The sequence below is a fragment of the Daktulosphaira vitifoliae genome, unplaced genomic scaffold (assembly GCF_025091365.1).
Source record: "Daktulosphaira vitifoliae isolate Bord-2020 unplaced genomic scaffold, ASM2509136v1 Scaffold_1, whole genome shotgun sequence".
Classification (NCBI taxonomy): domain Eukaryota; kingdom Metazoa; phylum Arthropoda; class Insecta; order Hemiptera; family Phylloxeridae; genus Daktulosphaira; species Daktulosphaira vitifoliae.
Genome location: NW_026099572.1, coordinates 75,745,798 through 75,760,520, shown reverse-complemented (window position 1 = coordinate 75,760,520; position 14,723 = coordinate 75,745,798). Strand labels below are relative to the sequence as shown.

The window sequence follows — 14,723 nt, the reverse complement described above, 5'->3', positions numbered from 1 at the left end:
CACAAAACACAAAGTAACAATAATTTTATATAATAATTATGATTGTAAATATTTGTTGGGACACCTCATGAACTTGTGGTACGAAATATCTAGTGAATTTTCAATAACAAATAATCAATTTTATCAAAAAATGTCTTACACAAAGATGGTTTAGTTCTTCCAATGATCTTTAACTCAGCAAAAGTTTTTTTTCTAAAACAAGTATGCTCCGCAGGACTGATTAAGAACTATAAGGACCCCGGGGTGGTACCTTGAGGGGACCCTCCTATGGAAGATATTGCTATCGTAAAAAAAGTGACGAGCAAAAATACTGTCGCAATTCATGACTAAGCTAGGAAAATTTGAGATGAGTCTCTTTTGGTTGTAGACTTCGGGTGTTTGGCTCCCATGCCCCTTCCCCCTTATCTGGGGATGCTTCGATTTTTTATTGAACTTATATGGAGAGTATACGAAAAATATAATGCAAGTTTCTTTTTTTTTTTCAAAATTGATATTATTGTGCCATTCTTATTGTTGTATATCTCATATAAAATTCAAATTTTTGTTATGCCACTAATCACACTTGCATTTTGAGTTTAGTGTTATATCTGTGTATGTGTTTGTATTTGTAAAATCAAAAATTAATAAAACAACTTATTTGAATTAATTATTTGTTTTATTAGATCAAATTTTACATTAGGACGTAAAATTATTAAATGCATTTTTGTACAAAGATGATATTTTTAAGATACTTCTCAAAAATTATTTATTTTGATCATTTTTTTATTATCTTGAGCAATTTATTTTTTCAGTTCGCCTCAATTAGTTGTAAAGAAGGCGGCACTCATGATAAAGGAATAAATCTATTTTTTTCTATTATAATGAGAGATACTTTATGTTTATGGATGGAATTGCATTGAGTGTTATAACAATATTCTCCCAAGGGATCAGTCATTCGTCACGGACAAGTCCGTCTTGTTTCTAAATGGTTTTTATTTTACAGTTTTTGTAAATGGTGTTAACTTTGGTTACTACATGTACATACTCGCAGATACTGTTATTTTATTTTTATAAATTATGTGTACGGTCAGTATTCTAGGATTAAAATGGATGAAACGACATAGTTTTAATCTGCTTTGCGAAGAATTGTGTGTATAATATATATAAGTCCTAGACGAGTGTGTAGCTGATTCGTTCGATGAGTTGAGATTAATGGAGGCACTTTCCAATGCCGACTTTTCTGGAAAAGCCATTTGTTGTCATTGTTTTGTCCACTTGGGGACATTTTCAAAATATTTTTGTGTTTAAGTTGCGATCAGTGGTATACAAGACGGATTTTTGGTGATAGACTTTATATGAAAAAAGGAAAAGTGCGTTTATTTGAAACACAAATTTCGTAAAAAAAATCATTTTGTAGAATATAAAATGATATATATCATATCACTGTAAATAATTTTCAAAAGTAAATTACAAAAACATTTTTCCTATTATTAGCTTCGATGCGAAGCTGAGAAGGTATTGGTTTTACTAAGATGTGTTTTTTTTTTTGTGTCTGTTACCACTTTTTCTCAGCTCTCACCGAACCGATTTCTTTCAATGATACGTCAAAAGATCACAAATCGTATCTAGTCGAAGACATTACCCTTAAAAATTGAAAAAAATTCCCTCGTTCCCCGTAAAAGGGGGAAACCTCCAAAAAAATTACAAATTTAAAAATCGCTAATTTTCGAAATTTTTTCAATTTTTTTTACTTAAAAGTGCCATAACTTTTTCAAAAATAAACATATCAATATAATTCTTTTTTATATAGATGCATAATATCATTACCTTTCATTTGGTATATTTTTTTCATAAATTTAACCCTTAACCTGCCCACAAGGGGGGATTTAAAATGACAACTTTTTCACAAAAAATTAATTTTTTTAACTTAAATTTTGAAAATGTTCCGGAAGGTCTGACACTTTTATATATATCTTAAATTAAAGCTAATGTAATATGCTTTATCATGAAAAAAAAAAATTTCGGACTTTATCTTATCTTCATGGTGAAAATGGCTACCGAATGCTATTTTTGTGTGAAAATTTTCGATTTTGTATTTTCCATTTTTAACTTTATTATGCTATAACTTTTTGAAAAATGTATGAATCATTACAATTTTTTTATGAGAAGTAGTATTTATATAGATCTTTCATTCGACATACTGTTTTTTTAAATCGGACCATTTCCCTAAATACAGGGGGGATTCAAAACATAAAAATGCATATAGAAAGTAGAACTTTTTCAACGTAACTTTTGAAAGTGTTCCGGAAGGTCTGACACTTTTATATATATCTTAAATTAAAGCTAATGTAATATACTTTATAATGGTAAAAAAAAATTTCGGACTTTATTTTATCTTCATGGTGAAAACAGACATTAAACTTAATAAAAAAAATACGATTTTTGTAAAAAAATTCTTTTTTATATTTTTAACTTTATAATGCTATAACTTCTCGAAAGATGTATGGATCAATATAATTCTTTTTTTTGTAGATGCATGATGTCTTTACCTATCATTTGGTATATTTTTTTTATAAATCTGACTTTTTACCTGCCTACAGGGGGGGATTCAAAATGACAACTTTTTCACAAAAAATTGACTTTTTCAACTTAAATTTTGAAAGTGTTCCGGAAAGTCTGACACTTTTATATATATCTTAAATTAAAGCTAATGTAATATACTTTATCATGGAAAAAAAAAATTTCGGACTTTATTTTATCTTCAAGGTGAAAATGGCTACCAAATGCTATTATTGTGTGAAAATTCTCAATTTTATTTTTTACATTTTTAACATTATAATGCTATAACTTATTGAAAAGTGTATTGATCAATATAATTTTTTTATGGGAAATACTATTTTCTAATAATCTCTTTTTTATTCTACATACTTTGTCTTAATCAGGATATTAATAAGGAACTAGCAGTTTATGAAGCTTTTGGAATAATCCACCAATTTTTTAAAATTAAACACTATCTAAAGATTTGCATCGAAGCGTTTTTTTTTGATAGTGATTTTAATCACTGTCAGATATCATTATACTTGATCCAACTATGCCACGTCACCACTGTGCCGCGACCCCCCTGTGCTGGGTTTTTTTTTTTTGTGTATTTTCATTGTTTATTTTTTCAAATAAATAAATATCTCAAAAACTATATGTGATAGATGAGTTTTAAAAGCAGATTTGAAATCAGCGTAAAATATTTATTATACTAATATATGTTCATCAATATTTTAAAATATGTGTCTGTCAGTGTTATTTTTGTTTTATAGAATAAGTACCACCAAAAAACAAATTTTTTTTTTCATAATTCATTAGGATAATGTCTAATTTATAATATAATAACAATACATTATGGAATGAAACCTACAAAATAATGTTCAGTATTTCAAGAAATTTTGTTCTTATCTTTTTTATTTTTAATTTAAATTTAAATAGTACGTGGTAATTTTTTTAATTTGTGCATTTGTAATATTCATAATATGTATATATTATGTGTGTACGTTAAAAAATCTACGATTATGAAAAAAATTATTACTGTGTTATTGTTATACTAAGCGGTTAATGTTACAGAAAAGTTTTTTTAGACAAGATTATTTACTGCAATATTTATCCAGTGTTACTTTTTATATTAATAATATTCAAAATATACACATAAAAAACTAAATTTCTACCCATTTTTATCAATTTTCAAAGCTTCCGAGGCGCGTGAAGGGGTTGATCTAGAAACTTAAAACTTTACCAACATTTTTTACTTACTGTATACAGTGTGATTCATTTATCACGAACCACTTAATTAATAAATGTATAATAAATAATAATAATAATGATTTTTTTGATTTCTTTCAATTATTGATTTATTAATCATGAAGTAATTTGATTGTTCATCCCTTAGACGAAATGAACCTTACTTGACCTTTATTTTTTCAAACAGTAACATACATAATTTACTAGATTAATTTATTTATTAAATAATGATTTAATTTACAAAATGGCTGGTAATAACAACTTATGGGCTAGAGGTACAAAAGTTATTAACAATTTAAAGTAACGACTGGTGGCGAGGAGTGGGTGCTGCTATTTTAATCACTAGTCATTTACCGGTCATACACTTTGTTCTTCCTAGTTAAAACATAAAAACATTAATAACTTTTGAAGTTTTGATCCAAATCGAACAGTCAATTTTTTATTATCTCATTAATAAGATTATTAATTATACCTGTTCCAATAGAAAAATTAAAGTTGACATCGTTATAAGGAGTGAACATAAAAATACATTATTACTGATAAATTGAGAAAAATATGTACTTAGAAAATGTATAAAAATATGTATGAGGGGATAAAAATAAAAAAAATTTTTTTTTAGTGGTCAATGAATCTACCTTGTATAATAAAATTCCAAACACTTAGCATCAAATTTTAAATGCTGAAAAATAAGAATCATCTTAATGGACAGTCAAAATTTTGATGTCATTTGTATATAAATCTTTTTTGCGATATGTTACTTAATTGGTCAGGCTATGTGATATTATCGATTTTTACTATTATATGTTTTTAATAATTAATATTATATATCATTATAATTAATGATTAATATTATTGTATAAAAATTTAATTAAAGTAGGAAATTATATATTTTAGTGACATTTGTATTCTGTACATGACAAACACATAAATATTATGTAATTATTTGAATATTATTAACGCTATCATAATTTTGTATTAGTACCCATTATCTCGACTTGTTTCAGTTGTTTAGAAACAACTAAGACACCAAGATTAATTAATTAACATGTATGAAGGAAACTATAAAGAACATATAACAATGATGTAATTATGGTTTTGTTCTGGGGGATATATATATAAATAAAATTTTACTTTCTCCTTCCAAATAAAAAAAAATTGTATCAATACCATGTAAATAACTTTACATGGTCCGAAACTATTCTCGCCATTCCCTTCAATTACATCCCTGACGTAATATTTTGTAGTTGTACTTGATAAATCTTAATTAGACATATTACTCTCAAAATCTATATAAGTTTTCTGGTATCTATTGAATATAATATAATGTTTTACTGAATCAATATACTTGTATGTCACCGAGCTCTTTTATTAAAGAAATAATTTTGAAAATCGAACTTCATTAAGTAATTTTTCCAGCATTGGCTATTTTTTCATTGTTTTATTACATAACTAAAAATATTTGAAATTTGATTAACATAAAGTATATTAAAGTACAAGTATACAGTAAGAGTTTTAATTATCCGTATTTATTACAATATTGCTATTACATGTTGTATAGGATTATATGGTTGAATCTTGTAAATTGTAATACAACAATTTAAAATTATTTTACAATTATTGTAAAATAAACAACTTATGAAAAAATAACTACCTAGTTAAATTTATACGTTATTGATTTTTCGTTTATTAAATTAATTAATTCAATATAATATGTTATACTTGGTGATGCATCATCAATAAATTATTATTATCTAATCGAAATAAGTAATTAACCAAACTGGGTACTAACGCGTTAAAATGTAAGATGTTAACTTAATTAGTTAGTTTTTTTACACCAATTTAGCTGATAACTTAACATAGGCTCTTTGTCAAGTAATATTAACTTTATGGGTAATTATGATTTATTTTTTAATAAGTTAAGTTAGTATTTAGTAGTTGTGGTTTATAGACTATTTGTAACAATACTCAGATAATATAAATTTTACCTGATAAATTAAAAAAAAAAATGAAAAATATGCATGAATTTAATCCCATGGATAAATTAGACTTAAAATATTTGTCTATGTTTTGAACAACAATAACAGTACTATATGTTATTTAATTTTTTATAGAAATATTATTAAATATATCCTAGTACCTTTTACGATAGATATTTGGAATTTATATTAATTTAAAAAATAATTACCTTTTATAAAAAAAAGTTATTATTATTTTAATATTTTAAGTAACTAGTAACTTTATAGAGTTAACTATTAAATTAATTAAATTTTTTAAATCTAACATAACTTCACAAGATAGAATTAATTACTGACATGTACAATCTTGGTAATTAATATACACACACATTTATATATATACTGAGTAATTGATTAACTATGCCACATGCAATATCTTTAAAAATATAAAAAATTTTATAAATTTTTTCTTTTTAAAAATTATTAGCATCCTATGTACTTCTATATATATATATATATATATAAAAAAATTGTTAATATTATTTTTATTTTTCGATCAATTAAGTGGTAAATGATAAAAGAATCACTCTGTATACATGTATGTTAAATTAGCTTAAAAATTATTAAATGACTGGTATTTAACAACTATTGAACGAGTATTTTATAAGATTTGAGAACTTTTATACTATGGCGGAAGGAGTAGAGCGGTTAACAAAAACACAGAGATAAAAATAAAAAGACCCACTTTACTCTTTACGTTCTTGTATAAGAGTGCTAATATATTTAAAAAACGGGTTCTAAAGTCGTTTTCAACTAGTAATTTTCTTATTTTTAAGCTAATTTCAATATATACAGAGTATATTTAATATATATCATTGATCAATTAATTAATAAAATAATAAAAATAATATTAACAATTTCTTTAATTATAGAATATAGGATACTATTAATTTTTGAAAGAAAAAAAATTTTAATATGTTTTGTACTTTTAAATATATTGTGTTAGGCATAGTTAGTCACTCTGTATTTAATATTTTTAGAAAAACAAATGAAATATAATAAATAATGACACTTATAATTATACAAAACTGTTTTTTTTAAGATAGATAGTATATTTATATTAAATAATGTAAAATATCAATATTATTGCACTTATGTAGTATTTTAGTACGCCGTAGTACAGTGTACGGTATGTTATTAGTAAAACGTAGAACAGGGTCTAGAGTTTTGATATGAGAAACGAAGGGAGAAAACAGAAAAGAGAAAGGGCAGATAGATAATGATTTAATAAGCTTATAAACAAATGATACATCTGAAAATACTCTACGAGTTTCTAAAGTAGTTAACTTTAAATCTGTTTGTATGTTGGGAATAGAGAAATAATAAGACACTATACTCTTTTGAAACCAACATAACGGAGAAATCATTTTGAATATATTCCGGTTTTTCAATAAATCCAGTTGGCGAGTAGTTCAGAGTAAATGAGTAGTTTTAAAAAATACTGCTCATTTAATATTCTTGTTCAATATTAGCTAATATTAAAAGAACTAAGGTATAATAAAGAACTTTTAAACACAATTCATTATTAAAAGTCTTAGAAAATCTTACAATAAAACCTAATATTTTTAATGCTTTTGAAAAGATATTAATAATATGAGTAGAATACAATAGAATTGATTAAAATGTTATACCTAAATCATACGCCGTTATTCGCTGGGAAATCCATAATCATGTCTTTTTATTTAACTTGATTTAAAACTTGTTTAGTTTTAAAGCAAACTAATATTTTATACTGAACATCGCAATACAAAATTATGTATATTTAGTTTTTTAAGTATATTTTTTACTTATATAATTAAAAAAAAAAATTTAACACAGTGGGGACGTGGCATAGTTGGCCTAGTACAATATACATTTAATTTGACAGTGATTAAAATCACTATCATAAAAATGATTCGATACAAATCGGTTGATAGTATTTTATTTTAAGATATTGGTGGATTATTCCAAAAGCAACATGATCTCCTATTTCCTTATTTATATCCTGAATATTAGTTTTATGATTTATAAGTGTAATATATGAATAAATATTTATTATAGCAATTAAATATAGTATGAAATTGATATTTAATAATTTAGTATTGTAATTTTTACGGAGAAATTATAAAGTAGTTACTACTTTTATGGCCAACGTATATAAAAGTTGAACGTCTTGATACAATACTTAAAAAAAAAAAATGTTTGTTATTTATAAGTAAATTTACTGGTCTACAAGGAATTTTCATCCAAGATCAATATATACTTTTCTAAACCCATTTTTGCGCCAATTTCAAATTTGCAATTAAAGAAAATCCTTCTAATTACTACAACAAATATTCATTTTTGATTATTAGGTTTCGTATGAATAATTGATAAATATATTTTAATTATAAATAAGTTGAAAAAGTTCTACTTTCTATATGCATTTTTAAGTTTTGAACCCCCCTGTATAAAGGGAAATGCTTCGACTAAAAACAAAAAGTATGTCGTATAAAAGAAGTATATAAATAATGCTTATCATAATAAATTGTAATGATCCATACATTTTCAAAAAGGTATAGTATTATATGAAGTAAAGTTATTAATATAAAAAAAACCCAGCACAGGGGGGTCGCGGCACAGTGGTGACGTGGCATAGTTGGATCAAGTATAATGATATCTGACAGTGATTAAAATCACTATAAAAAAAAAAACGCTTCGATGCAAATCTTTAGATAGTGTTTAATTTAAAAAAAATAGTGTATTATTCCAAAAGCTACATGATCTGCTAGTTCCTTATTAATTAACTGATTAAGATAAAGTATGTCGAATGAAAAAGGGATTATTAAGAAATATTATTTCTCATAAAAAATTTGTGTTGATCCATATACTTTTCAATAAGTTATAGCATTATAAAGTAAAAAATGTAAAATATAAAATCGAGAAATTTCACACAAAAATAGCATTCGGTAGCCATTTTCGTCACGAAGACAAGTCCAAAGGTCAAATTTTTTTTTTCATAATAAAGTACATTACATTAGCTTTAATTTAATATATATATAAAAGTGTCAGACCTTCCGAAACATTTTCAAAAGTTAAGTTGAAAAAGTTGTCATTTTAAATCCCCCCCTGTGGGCAGGTTAAGTGTCGGACTTACAAAAAAAATATACCAAATGATAAGAAAAGACATCAAGCATCTATATAAAAAAAAAATTATATTGATATATTCATTTTTGAAAAAGTTACGGCACTTTTTAGTAAAAAAAATTGAAAAATTTTCGAAAATTTGTAATTTTTTTGGAGGTTTCCCCCATTTACGGGGAACGAGGGAGATTTTTTCTATTTTTGAGGGTAATTGTCTTCGACTAGATACGATTTGTGATCTTTTGACATATCGTTGAAAGAAATCGGTTCGGTGAGAGCTGAAAAAAGTTGTAACAGACACAAAAAAAAACACATCACAGTAAAATTAATACCTTCTCAGTTTCGTATCAAAACTAAAAAATGTTATTTAAATTAGAATGCAAAATCATTTTCCTCCCTTAAAAGTAATTTAAAGTCCTTGATTGAATGATATTTTATAAAACTGAAGTCATGTTCAAAGGCAAATTTAGAATTTTGAGGAAAAGGAGGAATATGTTTACCGCAGTATAAAATTCCGCGAAAACTAAAAATATAGTTCCTGAAAAATGTTCCGGGTCAAGATAAGGAACTACATTTTTTATAGTTTTTTGCTTCTATCTTAGATTATATTTTTTTGTTAAGTATAAATATATTATTCTAAATTTTAAGTAAGACTAACTACTAAAACAAAATGTTTTTGATAGATCTTACTATTTTGTTTGACATTTATATTTTAATATTTAAAATTTTCGTCACCAATTTACTTATCAACTGTTTTGTTAGATTTTTTTGTTTAATAAGTGTATAAAATGTGAACTTGTTTAATAAATCTTTATGCGCTTATATGGTGAGATGAAAAAATTTTATCATAAATTGATTAAGGTTTTTCATTTTAATCTTTCATGAGAAACAAGAGAAACAAGAATTTTTAATGAGTAGAGGTATTCTTTGTTTAAATATTTCTATGCATTATGCATTCTAATAATACGCATACGAGATATTTTTAGTTTATAAACTTTTTTAGCGGATCATGTGTTTTGATATTTTTTGTAGAAGAAATCCATGATGTTTAATGCAAATACGTTTTCAATTATAGTTGACGTAGAAAAATATTTCAAACTGACACTCTTGTTTTATTTGTTTTACAAGTGTGATACTTTTTAAAAGATTTTTAATTTACAATGAGAGTTTATTGTGCGCAATGGTCAGAAATTGAAAAAGTTAAAATATAAAGCGAAATAAAGTATTAAATGTCATAGAAAATATAAAAAAACTTAATTTAAAATATAATTGTTTGTAGCTTATCTAGAGATTTGTGATTCTTATTGATTTGTGATCTTATCTTATTAAATTTCGGTATTATTATCAATTTATATGTATACTATTAAAGTTAAGGTCAGAGTGCTGATCCTTTAGTCAGTCCTCAAAACTTAAGTTGGCTTGTCTTAGGGCTAAATCTTCCTTTAGTTGGCATAGAGAAAAAGTAGTTGTGCTGGTGAGTAGTCATACCATAGTCTTCTACTTTTGATCGAACTGACGGGTCTGGAGGCTATCCCTTTAGTGGCTCCCTAGTTTGAGAAATTGTGCTGACTTTCAGAGTATTTCGATGGGAAGTCTGGGGAAGAGGCAAGAAATGCGTTTTGACGCTGAATGTTAAAATTAATTTGTGTGTGTGTGTATTCGTGTCGACGGCTAGATAATTAAGCCATCATATGCCAATATTATTTAGGGGTGTTCCATAAAATTGAGTAATATAACGATAGGACTTATAGAGGTAGAAGTTATAACTTAAGTTAAAGAATTTTAATAGTTACATCGTTCTATAACCAAATTTAGCAAAAAAAAATAGATAAAATTAGTTTTAAAAATTAATTTTCTTTTGTTTGTAACGTTTCTCTGATCATAAGATATATGTACATGTGTAAATGAAAAAAAATAAATTTCAAAATGAATTTAAGATTATTTTCTAATAAAAATAGAAAATTTAAAACTTTTAAATAAAAATTTCTTCAATATTAATTCTGCGGAAATTTTACAATACTACTTACTATTCGAGTCCGATTGGATTTTCATAATCTGTTCCTGTAAATATTTTATTGGTATGCCAATGTTAAACTGTTGTACCAATAAAATAATGTACTAATTTATAATTTACTATGGAACTTCATTAATTCAAAAATTATGTCATTATGTTTGGTACATAGTTGAATAAGTCACTAATAACATTTTGTGAAAAAAATTAAAGAAATTTTTTTTTACTTCTGGTTGTTGAAAGTTAAAAATTATTACACTTGTGTCGAATATGGTCCAAAAAACATTAAAAAACCGCTGAGCATAAATATAGAATTAAAATCTTATATGTAATATTGCTGAATAAATAATAAAGACGTCACCTATTGATAAGAACTTGTCTTTTTTAATATAGTATTTTTGTTCAAAAAGTTTCATTAGTTTTCACACCAAGGAGTTAGCTGAACGTCTTGCCATTAATTTTCCAAAAGTTTGTAGAAGATCAGTTGTTACATAGCAAATTATACATGCTAAATAATTCTGTGCGTTAGTTAATAGTTAATTTTACTAAATATAAGTTAATGTAATACACTACATGACGAACTTGTGTGTGCCTGCGGGTAGCATAAGTCACAAATGTAATAAATTGTAAGTTAATGGCTAAATCATTTTATATCTTAATGATTTCACAAAAAACTTTTGTTAATTGATATTACACATAGCACGGTTAAAACATTAAGAATGTTTCAAACATAGTTAATGGATGTTGTATTATATGATTTTCTTATAGAATATTTACTGTCAAGTGGAAGTTTAGGAGAAGGGTGGCCGACCCCAAGTAATTGAGATTAAGGCGAGGAAAAAGAAGAAGAATATTTACTATCCAATATATTTTTTCTTAAATTTAATGTTCAAAAAGTAGAATTGAGTTAGCTGTACTATTTTTAAAGGTATTTACAATTAAAAAACTAAATAAAATTCAAATCCAATACATTTTAATTGAAACAATGCATAAATTTACTAAAAAAATATCTAAACAAAAATAATCATTTGAACAGTTATGAAATTTTATTTTCATGCAGTAATTTTGTGGAAATAACTACTCTGACATTTTATACACCCTCCGTTAAATAGAAATTGATTTTATTATACAATAACACATTGGTATTAAATAATCAAGAGGAATCTTTGTGATAAACACATAAATGAACATTAATTTCAGAATGACTATAATCTTAATATTGTTGCTGAAAGCGTGTTTATTTTGTTACGGTTGTCGACGAACTTCAAAACTTTTGACAAGTTAGAACAGCATTAACTTTACTTTTAATTCAAATAATTATTGTAGCGTAATTTAAGCAAAGTAATAAGGATGTTCGTCGGTAGTTTCGAAAGAAATTAGTCACAACTCGCTCAACTTTCGACTGTAAACTACTATTCGAAAACAAATTCATCACATTTTACAGTTTTTTTTTTCGGAAGCACATTTAAGTTTTGACGAGCTGCATGTATTGAACTGAGAAGTAATTGGGAACCTGATACCATGTTGTATTTAGTGAGTATAAAGTCGTTATCGAGGGTTTGTAACTGACACAACTTGAAGCCTAATTATCAAGTTTAGTTGATATGTTTTCGACGAAAATTACCGTTGATCATATATTTCATAAGCCATTATCGGGTTGCCGTAGATAACAGTGGCAATATGTTCAGAAATCGTAAGTAACGTTATCGGTTATTAACAATCTCGTCAAAGTTTTACTAATGAGCTATCAAACGTTTACCGACGATAGCAGGTTCGATATTAATTCTAAGCTCATAGTTCTAATAATTCCAAACTTGACTCAAAATTACCCCATGGGATGGAAATGTGAATCTAAACATTTTTGTCATAAATACATTTGAATCATATACTTTTTGACTAACATAATACGTTAATATTGACTATTTAGCCTTTTTATTATCTAATAAACTGTGTTAATTTGGAAGCTATTTTTTTAGAAATGCTGTTATTTCTTATTTAATATTCGGTTTACTCAGTAGACATTTATAAAACAAGCATTGAACAGAAAAAATGTTATAGTTTTTTTCATTTAATTAGTTAAACAAATAGAATGAAAATATCGCCAGAATTTCTTACTAAAGCTAGAATGTTTGTTTCATTCAGTGTAAACTTCTATTGGCTAGTTATAATAAATGTTATTTGCTAACACATCGATTCATCCTATCAAAGTGCTTTAGAAAAAATCACCGTCGTAAAATTTAAGTGGAGAGCAAAGAGAACGAGAACTCGATATTTTAGTATATAGATTTTAAGTTTTGTCTAAAATACAAAGACTTTTTGAAAGCGAAAAGACAAGATTACCTCGTTTGATTCTTGACTATCCGAATGACAACCAAAACCTATCTAATTCAGAGAGTTATTATTGTTTACACCTTAGCTGACACATCAGTTGTTTTTTGTTAAACTTTGGATGGTGAACACATTACTTTGAAGCATACTTTCGGTTTGATTTTACAGAAGTTTTTCGACAAATAGTTTAATACTATTGTATCTACAAGAGGTTTTCACAATTATAACTACCAAACGAGACAAACGGTTCGAGTGGTTAGTGGTAGTCGCTGTCAAAAACACTTACCGTAAACTCTTAGAGTGCCTTCGGCGTTACCGATGGAATTGGTCGATATACAACTGTACGTGCCTACGTCCGACTGGTCGAACATCTTAATGACTATGTAGTAAGCAGACTTGTAGTCGGATATAGTCTCCCTAAGCACGTGTTTTGGCCTGAAAATAATTTAATTTTGTTTCATGAAATTAAAAAAAATTATATTAAGGTTATTTATTATAGACAGATACATACTATAGAGGTAAATAAAAATAATAGCAGTGACGTTCTTAGGTTTTGTTTCGGGAGGTGATATACATTTATATATATAAGACATTTTTTTAATACTCTCTCCAAACAAATTTTTACCACATATTTATTTTCATCGTGGTGAGCTCTATTCCTCATATCCTCTCTTATGAGAATGTCCAAGAATAATAGATAACATAGTGTATTGGTTAATGAAATCAATTTTGTATGCTCTCGTTACTGTTGTTTATAATTGAAGTAAATTTATAGATTAAATAATCGTTCAAAGTTTTGCATAGTGAAAATATTGCTCAAACTAAAGAAAATATATTAACTAATTTCTATAGCACGTGTTAATTTTGAGTTTTGGGTTCTTAAAATTATTATAATTTCCGTTCAAAAACTAATATTTTTTAAAAGGCTTCTTTTATTTACTATTATACATCCATAGTGATTACTAACTTTTCATTTCATAAATTTAAAATTAAATTTATGTAAGTCTACAAAAATACACCGATTAACATAAATGAAGTGTACAAACAAAACGCTTTTACTTTTTTATAAATACTAAAACAATATCATTATATTTTTTTTATAGCTGTAGCGAATAGAACTTGCGTGTTACATTGAGTAGCGTGTCGACCACTTTAGTCAATTTACACGTTGAATCAAATTAAATTTGATATCGTTGTATTATAAATACGGAGATACCTATAAAATATTGTCGATTTTGTTATTAACCGACGTGTATCATTTTTAAAATTGTGCTCAACGAAGTACTTGGCACTTGCCGTTTCAAAACTTTTAACTATAACTTATGTGGCTAGCCGTGTGCGTGTTAAAATACTAACAAGTAAACATAAATTATTCGGTAATTGTAAACGTCTCAACACAAAAACATTGACATTTTTATTGAAATTTTGATTTATTTACAAGTATTTTTTCGAATCACAATTTTATTTTCTCATTTAAGAACTATTTAATTTTTAAAACTCTA

At 25.9% G+C, this 14,723-nt stretch overlaps 1 protein-coding gene across 3 annotated transcripts in view; it reads right to left on the bottom strand.

Moving 5' to 3' along the window:
- The window catches only part of LOC126896771 (lachesin-like), a 107,408-nt gene that overhangs the window by 2,371 nt on the left and 90,314 nt on the right, over nucleotides 1-14,723 (bottom strand). For 2 of the 3 annotated variants that reach the window (XR_007701932.1, XM_050669840.1), the window contains exon 7: nucleotides 13,508-13,656. Coding sequence is in view for 2 of the 3 variants with exons in the window: in XM_050669840.1 (XP_050525797.1) it covers nucleotides 13,508-13,656 (149 nt within the window). In the remaining variant the exon portion in view is untranslated. Of the gene's footprint in view, nucleotides 1-13,199; nucleotides 13,424-13,507; nucleotides 13,657-14,723 lie in introns of those variants that run through there. The other variant, XM_050669841.1, reaches the window with a different exon arrangement.